The sequence below is a fragment of the Octopus sinensis genome, linkage group LG24 (genome assembly GCF_006345805.1).
Source record: "Octopus sinensis linkage group LG24, ASM634580v1, whole genome shotgun sequence".
NCBI lineage: Eukaryota > Metazoa > Mollusca > Cephalopoda > Octopoda > Octopodidae > Octopus > Octopus sinensis.
Window position 1 is genome coordinate 8,729,364 of NC_043020.1, and position 13,939 is coordinate 8,743,302.

The 13,939-nt window shown below is 40.1% G+C and overlaps 1 protein-coding gene across 1 annotated transcript in view; it reads right to left on the reverse strand.

Moving 5' to 3' along the window:
* LOC115223838 (poly [ADP-ribose] polymerase 2) overlaps positions 1-7,904 on the reverse strand; it is a 28,896-nt gene extending 20,992 nt beyond the window's left edge. The window contains exons 1-4 of the mRNA XM_029794522.2: positions 7,695-7,904; positions 6,286-6,412; positions 4,039-4,245; positions 1,631-1,861 (exon numbers count right to left, since the gene is read on the reverse strand). Coding sequence (XP_029650382.1) covers positions 1,631-1,861; positions 4,039-4,245; positions 6,286-6,412; positions 7,695-7,817 — 688 coding nt within the window. The 5' untranslated portion in view covers positions 7,818-7,904. The remainder of the gene's footprint in view (positions 1-1,630; positions 1,862-4,038; positions 4,246-6,285; positions 6,413-7,694) is intronic.
* Between the last annotated feature and the right edge of the window lie 6,035 nt (positions 7,905-13,939).

The window sequence follows — 13,939 nt, forward strand, 5'->3', positions numbered from 1 at the left end:
AACCATTTATTATGAGCCATCTCAAAAATCGTTTGAACTCAGAATGTAAAGATTGTGCAACATATCACATTTTTCCAATGCTTTAATGATTCTGTCAATCCACCACATGGTATCTAAACATTTTAATTTAAGCAAGAATCCTTTGAATGAGAATGGAGAAAAAAAAAAGTGTCTCAAAGAATGCATACAGTTCTTGAGAAGGCCAATGCTTGATATAAATCTTGCACTGTTTTGGTTGCAGAATCTTTCAATATCATTTTATATCACTAGAATCTATTTAGATGAACACATGGAAACTGGAAAAACAAAAACAAGAAAAGCCCCAAATCCTTCCATTTAACTTTGTGTATAGACAAAGTAAAGGGAAAATAGGTCACATCTTTTAATGTACAGATTGATAAGCTTCTTTTTCACTGGTTGAAGTAAAGGATTTCTCAAAGTGCACTGATTTGACCAGTGTTAACGACAACTCTGGTTTGGTTCCAGTTCAATAAGTGATATGTTACAGAATATTCTAAAGTGAAAAATATGTTTAAAAACTGGGTCAAGGTTGGGCAGTCCATGGGTCTTATATTTAACATCCCTGCTGTACATGGTAGTTCAACAGTCTAGAAATAGCAGCCACTTTTCCTTCAAATCAGGTCCTACAATTCAGTCTTCTAGATCCTTAAAAGGCAAGATGGTCATAGTTGGAATGTCTTCCATCATAGGTCTCAGAGTTCAGGTTTATGTAACAACACCAGACACACATCATGAAAAAGGGTTAGCTGGATCAGGGTTGGTCTGGACTACACACAATCCTTCCCACCCCTCAGGTTGTGTTAATGGAACAAGCCACAAGTACTTGGTATTTAGAAAGGATATGAAGTTGAGGGGAGAAGAGTTAACCCTCTCGCATTTCAAGCTGCCATATCCAGACACAATATTCTACCTGTTGTAAGTTCAAACTGGTCGGATCTGGACTTTCTCACCAACCCTACAATGCCATTCTGAAAATAACCAATCATAGCGTTTAACCCTTTTGTTACTGTATCTATTTTGAGATGCTCTGTGTTTCTTTCAATTACTTTAAATATGATAAAGAATTTAGTAAAATAACTTAGTTATCATTCAGCTAGAGTTAGGAACATAAATTGTGACTAAGGTTTGGTGGAAGATTTTTATTCAAAACTTATGAAAACAAGACATTTGTACTCAGAGCCAGTTTCAGCCGGGTTGGTAATGAAAGGGTTAAACTCTCAAAGCTACAAGATAATTCATGATTAATTCAAGACATGTAAATACAGAAATAACTGACTCTCCATTGGTTATGACGACGAGTGTCCCAGTTGATCCAATCAACGGAACAGCCTTCTTGTGAAATTAATGTAGTTCACAGGATGATTCAGAATATGAAATGGTTGGCCCCTTTGTAATTACAGGTACAACTCATTTTTCACAGCTGAGTGGACTGCAGCAACATGAAATAAAGTGTCTTGCTCAAGGACACAACACGCTGCCAGGAATTGAACTCACGATCTTATGCTCCTGAGCCGAATACCCTAACCACTAAGCCACGTGCTTCCACTTGAATAAAGAAGCAACGACAAAGGTAATCTGGAGCCAAAGAGTTTAAAGGGAGACTACTCACTTTTCTTCTTGTCTTCATTGCTGTGACCATTCTCTTCAGGACATTCCTTCTTCACTTTGTCAGCAGACTGAGCGCATGGCTTACCACTTTTCTTCCGATTCGTCGTCGTCGCCTGCGACTGTGTTGCATTCGTCTTACGACCATTCCGATTGCTGGTGGTGCTGCTACTACTAGTACTGCTATTACAAGAGGTGTCTACTGTGTCGTCTGAAGTTGACGATGAATCTCCACCTGTGGAATGAAAGAGACAAATGTTATTCTTTCACTGGTTTCAATTAGCAAGCTGGGACCATGCCAGGGACCTCCAGCATGTGTGTGTGATACAGAAAGAGTTATTAATAAGGGATTATCAATTTGGACAAAACACTTCTTAAGCTCCTAATACAAATACACTAGGCTAACAAAAAGGTTTCAAATTAGTATAGAACTCCAGATAATTCTAAGGCAAAATCCAATTTTGAAGTCCATCCTTAGTAAACTTGATAAATCCACTCCCCAGTTAATATGGTATATTTTCATAGAGTGGCACACAAGAAAATGCATAAATAAAAGGCTTTACATATTCATTTATTTGTGCATATACACATATATACACACACTATATTTGCTGGCATATAAGATGTACCACCTACTTTACAAGTATATTTTGTGGAGAAAAAATTTAATAAGTTTCATCATACACTTGGTATGGCATCAGGAATACAAGAATAAAAACTGCATTTTATACACTGGCATATATGGTATATGTATCAACTGACCAAGGTTGGTAAATAACAATTTTCTTCTGAAGAGCTGGTGTTCAACATGATTAAGCAATGTTTACATAATGACTGCTACACAACATAGTAACATTTGCAAGTGAAACACATGTAAAGATTATATAACTTATATAATAATAACAAAATGACAAAACTAAATTACCAGTTTTATTCTGCTGTCAGATATATATCTTTTATCTTTTTTCTAGGATACAGAAAGCATGGCAGACTATTTTCTCAGATGAACGATGCACACACACACGCACACAAAAACACATTCAGTTCTGACATATCACCTCCACGGATGTTCCCTGTTTCTATTACTAGCAACTCGTAGCAGTTGTCAACAATTACATGTAGTGAAGAATATTGTATACCAATGGCAAATGCAAGTATAGTATATAAATTATTTTAATTATGAATCGATGTCATTTATTTGTATACTCCAAAGGCATCCACAAGCCAGTCGCATTTGCTCACCTTAACACATACTGATACACACCTAACCCATTCCTTTACTACCCACAAGGGGCTAAACACAGAGAGGACAAACAAGGACAGACAAACGGATCAAGTCGATTATATCGACCCCAGTGCGTAACTGGTACTTATTTAATCGAGCTCGAAAGGATGAAAGGCAAAGTCGACCTCGGCGGAATTTGAACTCAGAACGTAAAGACGGACGAAATACTGTTACGCATTTCACCCGGTGTGCTAACGGTTCTGCGAGCTCGCCGCCTTATATCACACCTAACCACTACAGGTTCATTAGTCCTGGGTGAGGCCAGGTTAAAGGACACTTTGCAACTCAATGCTTTCTATACTCATTTGTTAAACACTTTACGGTGTATGCTGGGTGCACCCCACACTAGCGAGGTTGTCTTGCTCACCAGTCACTGGTGATTAATCATTTGAGGTGCTTGCTTAAGGACTTTTCAATCCTGTCATTGCTTTTTCCTGAGTCCTGGAAGATCTGAGTTTTATTTCATCTTTTATTTTCTTTGTTTTTGATTCATTTTCTAGTGAGGGGAGACGGGACTTGAACTCGGAGCATGCAAATCTGAAAGAGTCCATGGGGCATCTCAACTAATGCAAAACAGTGGTTGGCTTTAGGAAAAGTATCTAGCTATAGAGACCCTGTCAAAGCAGACACTGGAGTTCGATGAAATTTTTGGACCATCAGACCCTGTTAAATCTTGGAGTGTATTTACGGACCCCAGAAAAATAAAAGGATAAAGTCAACCATGGCTAGATTTGAACCAGGAATGCAAGAAACTGAAATAACCCAAGGCACTCTACCCAATGAAAAGAAAAAAAAAGGTGGGGTTAGTTACAGCTGGAATACCCTTGACCATAAGTCTGCTAGGTCAGGGTTAGGGTTATAAAAGTTTTTAATTATTTCCTTGTCCTGCGTATCACATCTGATGACCCACCAGACATATTTCCCTGGTATCCATGCATGATACATGATACACACCGCCAATTTCTTTCAACCCCCCCAGAATATTTTGGGACTTCTGAAAAGAAAGTTTTATAAAATGTTCAGAACATGAAACAAGGAATAACTAAAAGTCTGATGAAACAAACATGGATGTTTAGGACAAAATTTGTCAAAATACTTTGGGCAGGCAAATGGTTAAGTGGACATACTTTTAATTCTTTGCACTGACGAGATGACATTGTCCACTTCGTTTGACTGCTTCAGCGTCTGAAGGTCAATTAGGAATGATTGATTACTTGTTACAATGTCTACTGTTGGCACCGACTTCCTGAAAGCCTTCTCCAATGCCAGACTGGATGGTATACAGTACGTTTGCCATGTTCCATTTTTAGCCTGCCACTGCCACGAGTAGTATTCTTGAAAGTAAAGAAACAAAATATAAGAACATGTAAATAACAGAAATAAGAAAAAAATACAGGAGCCAAAATACCATTTAGTGCCATCTTGCTTGAGACTAACTTTGGTTTTATAATAAACTAGCAGTATCGCCTGGCGTTGCTCGGGTTTGTAAGGGAAATAACTATATAAGCATTTTTAGAGAGTTATAGCCAAAAAATAGCAAAATAAAATGCATTAAAAATGGAAAAAAAATGGTAAATTTTTTTTTAAATCGTTGACTCATCGTAGACATTTTTAGAGAGTTACTTCCCTTATATAATAGCGAAAAAATGCATTAAAATGGAAAAAAATGATGGTAAATTTTTTTTTAATCGTAGACTCATCGTAGACGTGCGCTAATGCCCAGGAGGGCTCGATATGAATCACGACTATAAGATACCCGCTTTTGGTTACACTGCACCGCAAAATGTGGGAGTAGTTAGGAATCTAAATCGTAGGAGACAGACACACAACTTCACTTTTATATATAAAGATTAAATCTTTCCACCAAAATATCATGTTAATTTTATGTTCTAAATTCCAGCTTAATAACGACAAAGTTATTTTACTAATTTCTTTATTATTTTCAAAATTAAGCAAAACAAAGAAATTTCAATAGAAATTTGGTAACAAAAAGAATTAAAGGGATCTAAATTAAACTTCCTTCAAGACTTCATGTTAATTTATGTTACAAGCACCAGCACTTCCTAAATTCTTCAAAATTACAACAGAGGCAATGTATTTCAACAGAAACATGTTAAAAAAAAAGAGTTAAATTGATGTAAATGAAAAGCTTCCATCAAAATTCCATGTTAATTTATATTCCAAACACCATCTTAATAATAACAAAGTTATTTTACTAAATTCTTCATTATTTTCAAAATTAATTTAAATGAAGGCGCGTAGCTGTTGCCAGCGCCGCCCCGACTGGCCTCCGTGCCAGTGGCACGTAAAAGCACCATCCGTTTGTGTCCGTTGCCAGCCTCGCCTGGCCCCGTGCCGGTAGCACGTAAAAAGCACCATCCGATCGTGGCCGTTTGCCAGCTCCATCTGGCACCTGTGCGGGTGTCACGTAAAAAGCACCCACTACACTCGCAGAGTGGTTGGCGTTAGGAAGGGCATCCAGCTGTAGAAACACTGCCAGATCAGACTGGAGCCTGGTGCAGCCCCTGGCTTCCCAGACCCTGGTCGAACCGTCTAACCCATGCTAGCGCGGAAAACGGACGTTAAACGATGATGATGATGAAGTCTGTATTTCAACAGAAATATGATGTCAAAAGGATTAAGATGTTTGTGTCTGTGTAACTACAACACGAGACCAGATACATGTGCAGTGCTGTAGATCAGTTTTGAAGAATATCAGCAACTAATCAGATCTTTGATTCTTCAAGAAAAAGTCTGGTTTTTGGAGAACAAGTTTGATAATGATATATATGCGTGAGGTTTATATCAATACAAAGTTGCTATGAAAGATTATCAGGGACATATCTGTAACCCCACCTGACACATAGGATGGTGCTTGATTAGTGTCTATATAAATGGAGTTTCCGTGTGTGAGTGAGGATAGGAGTAGAGTATACCTGTATGTTTAATGTACATGCGATGTGAGTGTATCTTTATTTTTTACTTGCTTCAGTCATCAGCCTGTAGCCATACTGGAGCATTGCCTTGACAGATTTAGGGAAACTAATTGACCCTGGTGCTTTTTCTATCAGTCTCTTTTGCTGAACTGCTAAGTTACAATGGTTGTCAAGCTATGGTGGTGAATAAACACAAACATAGAGAGATACAAGGGGCTTCTTTCAGTTTCTGCTTACTAAATCCACTCACAAGGCTTTGGTCAGCCTAAGGCTACAGTAAAAGACACTTGCCAACAGTGCCACACAGAGGGACTGAACCTGGAACCAAATGTTTTGCCAAATAGTCATGCTAAGAGGTACACACACACACACAAAATAGGATAAGAGAGTCAAGAATATACAAAACGTATTGGTTTGAGGTTAAGGTTATAAACTGACCTTTATTTTTGTCATCCTGGAAACAACAGCGAATCCGTCCCTCACGGACTGGTTTGTTTGCCGTCTTCTGAGTGAGGTGGTCTAACGATATCAGCAGCTTTCGTCCTGAGTTATCTGTGATTTCAACCTGTGGATGATTATAATGAAGACAGTAGTTCTACAGATATAAAAAGATAAGCACAGGTGTGGCTAAGAAGACTGGTTTCCAACCATATGGTTTCAGGTTCAGTCCCTCCGTGCAACACCTTAGACAATTTTTTTTTTACTACAACTCCCAGGCTGGATAAAGCCTTGTGAGTAGTTTGATAGGTAGAAATTAAAAGGAGTCAACCATGTGTTTGTGTGTGTGTCCGTCCGTCCGTCCGTCCTTGTCTTGACATTGTGTGATGCTTGTAAACATGTTTGGTCATGAGGAAATATTACTTTGCTTGGAAACAGGTGAGGATTGGTGACAAGAAGGGCATCAGGTTGGGGAGAACCTGCATCTGTGAATCCCATCCAACCCATGCAGGCATGGAAAAGTGGATGTTAAAATAATAACGACGATATATAATTAAATATTTAATGTATGCGTGTAAATAAGTTGTTTACTCTCTATCCAACTTCTGATAATGGTGTGCTTGTGTTTGTGTGTGTGTTAGTGTCTCTTTGTCTTGATATTTTGTGATAGTTGTAAATGAGTGTCACTGTCATACAAGCAGTGTCGTTCATTTCTAGTATTTTGTGGAAACATGTTTGGTCAAGAGGAAATATTACTTTGCTTAGAAACAGATAAGGGTTGGCAACGGGAAGGGCATCCAGCCGTAGAAAATCTATCTCAATAAACATCGTCTGACCCAAGCAAGCATGGAAAAATGGACATTAAAAGGATGAGATGGATGGATGGATGGAAGCACTCCGTCGGTTACGACGACGAGAGTTCCGGTTGATCCGATCAACAGAACAGCCTGCTCGTGAAATTAACGTGTAAGTGGCTGAGCACTCCACAGACACGTGTACCCTTAACGTAGTTCTCGGGGATATTCAGCGTGACACAGAGAGTGACAAGGCCGGCCCTTTGAAATACAGGTACAACAGAAACAGGAAGTAAGAGTGAGAGAAAGTTGTGGTGAAAGAGTACAGCAGGGATCACCACCATCCCCTGCCGGAGCCTCGTGGAACTTTTTAGGTGTTTTCGCTCAATAAACACTCACAACGCCCGGTCTGGGAATCGAAACGGCGATCCTACGACCGCGAGTCCGCTGCCCTAACCACTGGGCCATTGCGCCTCCACTGAAATGGATGGATAATTAGATAAATAGAGAGAAGTAGACAGACAGACAGACAGATAGATAGATAGAACACTTGATGAAAGACTTGCTGAGAGTCAACATGGAAGTACCAAAAACGTAAAAAGCAAACAAGCTTACTTCAGTGTCGCCACCATTGTAGCGGTCAGTCAACTGTTCAGAAATACTGTCGGAATGAGGCAACCATTTGCCAGAATCTTCATAATCCCACCTTACTATGAATCCATCAATCTCAGGTAACATATCCACAGGAATGAATGTTGTTTTGGCTCGTTTAATTGAAGTTCCATTGCTGTTACTGGAATTTGCTGGATAAAAGAAATGAAAAAAAGAAACAACATTTTTAATCAAAGACATTTTTTAAAAATAATGGATTCAAGTAGCTTGCTTACCAACCACATGGTTCCAGGTTCAGTCCCACTGCGTGGCACATTGGGCAAGTGTCTTCTGCTATAGCCCCGGGCCGACCAATGCCTTGTGAGTGGATTTGGTAGACGGAAACTGAAAGAAGCCTGTCGTATATATGTATATATATATATATATGTATGTGTATATGTTTGTGTGTCTGTCTTTGCCCCCCTAGCATTGCTTGACAACCGATGCTGGTGTGTTTACGTCCCCGTCACTTAGCGGTTCGGCAAAAGAGACCGATAGAATAAGTACTGGTCGATTTGCTCGACTAAAGGCGGTGTTTCAGCATGGCCGCAGTCAAATGACTGAAACAAGTAAAAGAGTAATAGTTTGTTGGGTTTTTTAAAAACCTTTTTCTATTGATTTCAGTCGTCCAACTGCAGCATAGTTTATGTTGTTATACCAAATATTACATTAATTAGTCCTGTGTTCATATTTAACCCTTTAGCATTTAAACCGGCCATATCCGGCCAAAAGTATTCTGCCTGTTTTATGTTCAAACTGGCCAGATCTGGTCTCTCACACCAACCCTACAATATCATTTTAAAAATTAACAGCTACCTCATCAAAATCTCATAGCTACAAGATAATCATGATTAGTTCAAAACAATGTGGATAAAGAAGGATTAATTTTGGCAGAATAATGCGAACACTAAAGGGTTAAGTTAAGTTAATTTTTTGGCTCAAAAAGCAAAAAGCAAGGCCATGTAGGGGGACATGGAGTTTATGAACAGGGAGGGTGTTCATGCAAAGAGTTCAGGCCATTTCTGGTCAAGAGAGACTTTGAACCGAGCGGTTGTCGGCATCTTGGTTCAGTTCTTATATTGAGTTATGTCCCTTTAATGACACAAACATTGATTTTTCTGAGTAGTGTGATACTCAAATCTCAAGACAAATTGAGTTAATACAAGACAGGAATGATCAAAAGCGTTCCAAATGTGACCATCTAGTATTTTTTTAAGAAACCAGAACTGTTTTTCTTTTTCAAATAAGTATAAACAAAAGCATTCCAACGTTGACCACCTCTATTGAGAAGACATGATCACCAGTAATATACTCTTTACTCTTTTACTTGTTTCAGTCATTTGACTGCGGCCATGCTGGAGCACCGCCTTTAGTCGAGCAACTCGACCCCGGGACTTATTCTTTGTAAGCCCAGTACTTATTCTATCGGTCTCTTTTGCCGAACCGCTAAGTGACGGGGACGTACACACACACCAGCATCGGTTGTCAAGCAATGCTAGGGGGACAAATATAGACACACAAACATATACACACACACACTTATATATATATACATATATACGACAGGCTACTTTCAGTTTCCGTCTACCAAATCCACTCACAAGGCATCGGTCGGCCCGGGGCTATAACAGAAGACACTTGCCCAAGATGCCACGCAGTGGGACTGAACCCGGAACCATGTGGTTGGTTAGCAAGCTACTTACCACACAGCCACTCCTGCGCCTATGTTCAGTCTCAGATCAGTCTTGAAGAAGAAAAGGTAGAGTTGGTAGTGGGGTTACAAAGAACATTTCTTTGTTCTGTGTTCAATTCCATTAAATATCCAAAGAATGGATTTTTGGTGGAGTGGAACCAAATACAAAGAAATCATTCCTCATACCTATTCTTGACCAAAATCACCGACAGAGAACATTATGGCAGGTACTTCATTCCAAGAATGTCAGAGGGATGGACAACAGTCTGCCCCGGGCGAAATGCGTAGTCGTATTTCGCCTGCCGTTACGTTCTGAGTTCAAATTCCGCCGAGGTCGACTTTGCCTTTCATCCTTTCGGGGTCGATAAATTAAGTACCAGTTACGCACTGGGGTCGATGGAATCAACTTAATCTGTTTGTCATTGTTTGTCCCCTCTGTGTTTAGCCCCTTGTGGGTAGTAAAGAAATACATATAAACTAGCTTGGAGGTGATGGTAAATATATTGATGGCATTGAGATATCACCCTCATCATTTAACATCAATTTTCCATGCAGGTATGGGTTGGACGGTTTAACAAGGTCCAATGAGCCACAGAGGTGCATCAGGCTCTGATGTCCGCCTTGGCATGATTTCTACACTTGGATGCACTTCCTAATGCTGACCACTCTACAGAATGTACTGGGTACTTTTTTTTTCTTTTTGTGATACCGGAACCAGTGTGGTCACCAAAGAATTTGTGGGGCAAAATAAAGAAAAGGAAAAGTTCGCTTTGATTGAGTGGAAAGTGTATTTGAAGGAAGGTGGGAGTGGGGGGGGGAGGTATGTAAAAGACATTTTAGAGAACCTGATGATGAAAGTATTTATATCCAATCTACAGAATCTCTCAGAAACAGAGCTAAAAAGATTCCTCAGAATCCAAGTGAGAATCAACCAACTACTTCAACTCTGGAAACATTTACACGAAAATAGAATGAAGTAGCAAGAATTTCCAAGTGTTCTTAAGCAGGGTAACAGAATTGTGTATTGGGATTCTTCATCATCAGGTACCAACTATTCTTGGCATTTTGAATATTGTGGATCACCACATATAAGAAGCATTGGTGCTGGTACCACATAAAAAAGGACCGGTGCTGGTACAACATAAAAAAGGAACAGTGCTGGTGCCACATTAAAAGGACCGGTGCTGTGCCATGTAAAAATTGTTGGTACAGGTGTCATGTAAAGCATGCTGGTGCCACATAAAAGCACTGGTGCCATGTACAAAGCACTAGTACCACATAAAAAGTGCTGGTGCTATAAAAAAAAACACCCAGTACACTGTTTAAAGTGGGTGGTGTTAGGAAGGGCATCCAGCCATAGAAACCATGCCAAATCAGAAAACTGATGTGGCCCCTGGCCATGCCGGCTCCTGTCAAGCCGTCCAACCCATGCCAGCATGGAAAATGGATATTAAATGATGATTACGATGACTCTTGGTCTTACTCAGGCTGTCCTTATCCACTCACCCTCATCATACTTTTGACTTCTACTTTTCTATGTTTGCATGGCTCAGACGAGAGTTTTTCTAGGGCCAGATAACCCTTTCGATCTTCAATCTCCAATTGTTTCCAAGCAAGTTAATCCTCTCTCAATTTATTGAACAACAAACAGCTCAGATAAGTTTACACAGAGAACAGGAAGCAAACAACACGAGACGAACAGGTTTTTTTTGTTTACAGAAGTTGCACAACATGTCAAGACATGTCAAATACGCTTGCACAGTCGAGAGACTAACAAAGCCATTGTTTCCATCCATGACACAATGAAATACAAGCTCTCACTCACGATCTTTCATTCTTTTGCCTGTTTCAGTCATTTGACTATGGCCATGCTGGAGCATTGCCATTGAAGGGTTTTAGCCAAACTTTTTAAAAACCTGGTACTTTGCCTGGACTACTAAGTTACGGGTACGAAAACAAACCAACACTGGTTGTCAGGTGATGGTGGAGGGCTAACACAAAGACCCTTATCTCTCTCCCTCTATTATTCTTTTAGCTTCTCATCAACTGGCTCAAAGCCCCCTCCCTCAATACTACCCCCCACTCCACCTCCGCTCAAGGGGAATTTCTTTTTCTTATCTTACAAATTACTTGGTGACTCCTACTGGTGTTGGTACCACAAGAAAAGCACCCAACACAGTAAAGTAGTTGGTGTTAGAAAGGGGTTTCTAACCATAGAAATCATGACAAAACAGACAATAGGGCTTGACACAGCCCTCTGGCTTGCCAGCTTTTGTGAAACTCATCCAACCCATGCCAGCATAGAATATGGACATTAAATAATTATGGTGATGACTGTGGTAAGAAGCTTGCTTTCCAACCACATGGTTCCAGGTTCACTTCTGCTGGGTGGCACCTCAGGCAAGTGTCTTCTGCTATAGCCTCAGGCTGACCAAAGCCTTATGTATGGATTTGGTAGGCGGAAACTGAAAGAAGCCCATTATGTGTGTGTGTACCTACATATTATATATATATATAATATATATATATATAATGTATTTATGTGTGTGTGTTTGTGTAGCCCCGCCCGCCATCACTTGATAACCGATGCTGGTGTGGTTATGTCACCATAACTTAGTAGTTCAGCAGAAAAGACCAATAGAATAAGCACCAGGATTACAAAGAATAAGTCTAAGAGTCAACAACTTCAACTAAAAGGAGGTGCTCCAGTATGACCACAGTCAAATGACTGAAACAAGTAAAAGCCTATCATATATATATATATATATATATATATATCTGCATGTGTGTGTGTGTGCGTTTGTCCACCACTGCTTGACAACCGGTGTTGGTGTGTTTACGTCCCTGTAACTTAGTGGTTCCACAAGAGAGACTGATAGAATGACAGGCTTAAAAAAATAAGTAGTGGAATTGATTCATTCGATTAAAAATTCTTCAGGGGCAGTGTTCCAGCATGGCCACAGTCAAATGACTGAAACAAGACACACACACACACATTATAGGGGCTGAAGAGGCTACGGAAATAGCTGAAACTGAACCTTAAGTCTAAGGAATTCCCGAGTCGGTGTTTTTGGGTGAATGCAGTCCCTATGAGCACATGTGTATACATTTATGTGCTTTTCCTACAGCATTAGAACATTTTAGCTCTTATTTCTAGCAATGTGGGTGATTTGATGCTTTTAGTGGCAGTTATAGTTTCCCTTTACGATAACACATTGAGCGTGGCTGTTTATATTAATTTATATATATATATATATATATATATAGGCGCAGGAGTGGCTGTGTGGTAAGTAGCTTGCTAACCAACCACATGGTTCCGGGTTCAGTCCCACTGCGTTGCATCTTGGACAAGTGTCTTCTGCTATAGCCCCGGGCCGACCAATGCCTTGTGAGTGGATTTGGTAGACGGAAACTGAAAGCCTGTCGTATATATGTATATATATATATGTATGTGTGTGTTTGTGTGTCTGTGTTTGTGCCCCCAACATCGCTTGACAACTGATGCTGGTGTGTTTAAGTCCCCGTCACTTAGCGGTTCGGCAAAAGAGACCGATAGAATAAGTACTGGGCTTACAAAAAGAATAAGTCCCGGGGTCGATTTGCTCAACCAAAGGCGGTGCTCCAGCATGGCCGCAGTCAAATGACTGAAACAAGTAAAAGAGTATATATATATTATATATATATATATATATACACAACAGGCTCCTCTCAGTTTCCATCTATAAAATCCATTCACATGGCTTTGGTTTCTCAGGTGTTATAGTAGAAGACACTTGCCAAAGATGCCATACGGTGGGATTGAATCCATGTGGTTAGGAGCAGAAATTCTTGACCACCCATCCATACCTAAGCCTATAACTGCATTTAAAAATCGAATTCTTTGCCCTGAGGTATCAACCACTCTTGGCCATTGCAAGCCCACAGATCACCATCTCAAGCTTTTCTGGTGCCAACCTTTAGATATACACAATCTTCAAAATTCTTTCAATTCTCTGTGTGGTAAGTAGCTTGCTTACTAACCACATGGTTCCAGGTTCAGTCCCACTGCGTGGCACCTTGGGCAAGTGTCTTCTACTATAGCCTCGGGCCAACCAAAGCCTTGTGAGTGGATTTGGTAGACGGAAACTGAAAGAAGCCCGTCATATATATATATGCATGTGTGTGTTTGTGTGTCTGTGTTTGTCCCCCTAGCATTGCTTGACAACCGATGCTGGTGTGTTTATGTCCCCGTTACTTAATGGTTCGGCAAAAGAGAATAAGTGCAGGGCTTACAAAAGAATAAGTCCCGGGGTCGAGTTGCTCGATTAAAGGCGGTGCTCCAGCATGGCCGCAGTCAAATGACTGAAACAAGTAAAAGAGAAAAGAGAAAGAGAGAGTTCTTAATATTCTCATAGACTCATGCTCACCATATTATCTTGAGAGATTGTTCTGGTACCCCATCGTGATCATCTTTGTCTTCTTCCTACTTGTTCCCACCCAGTTACATTATGTGGGGGTGGCCATGTATCTCCTCTTA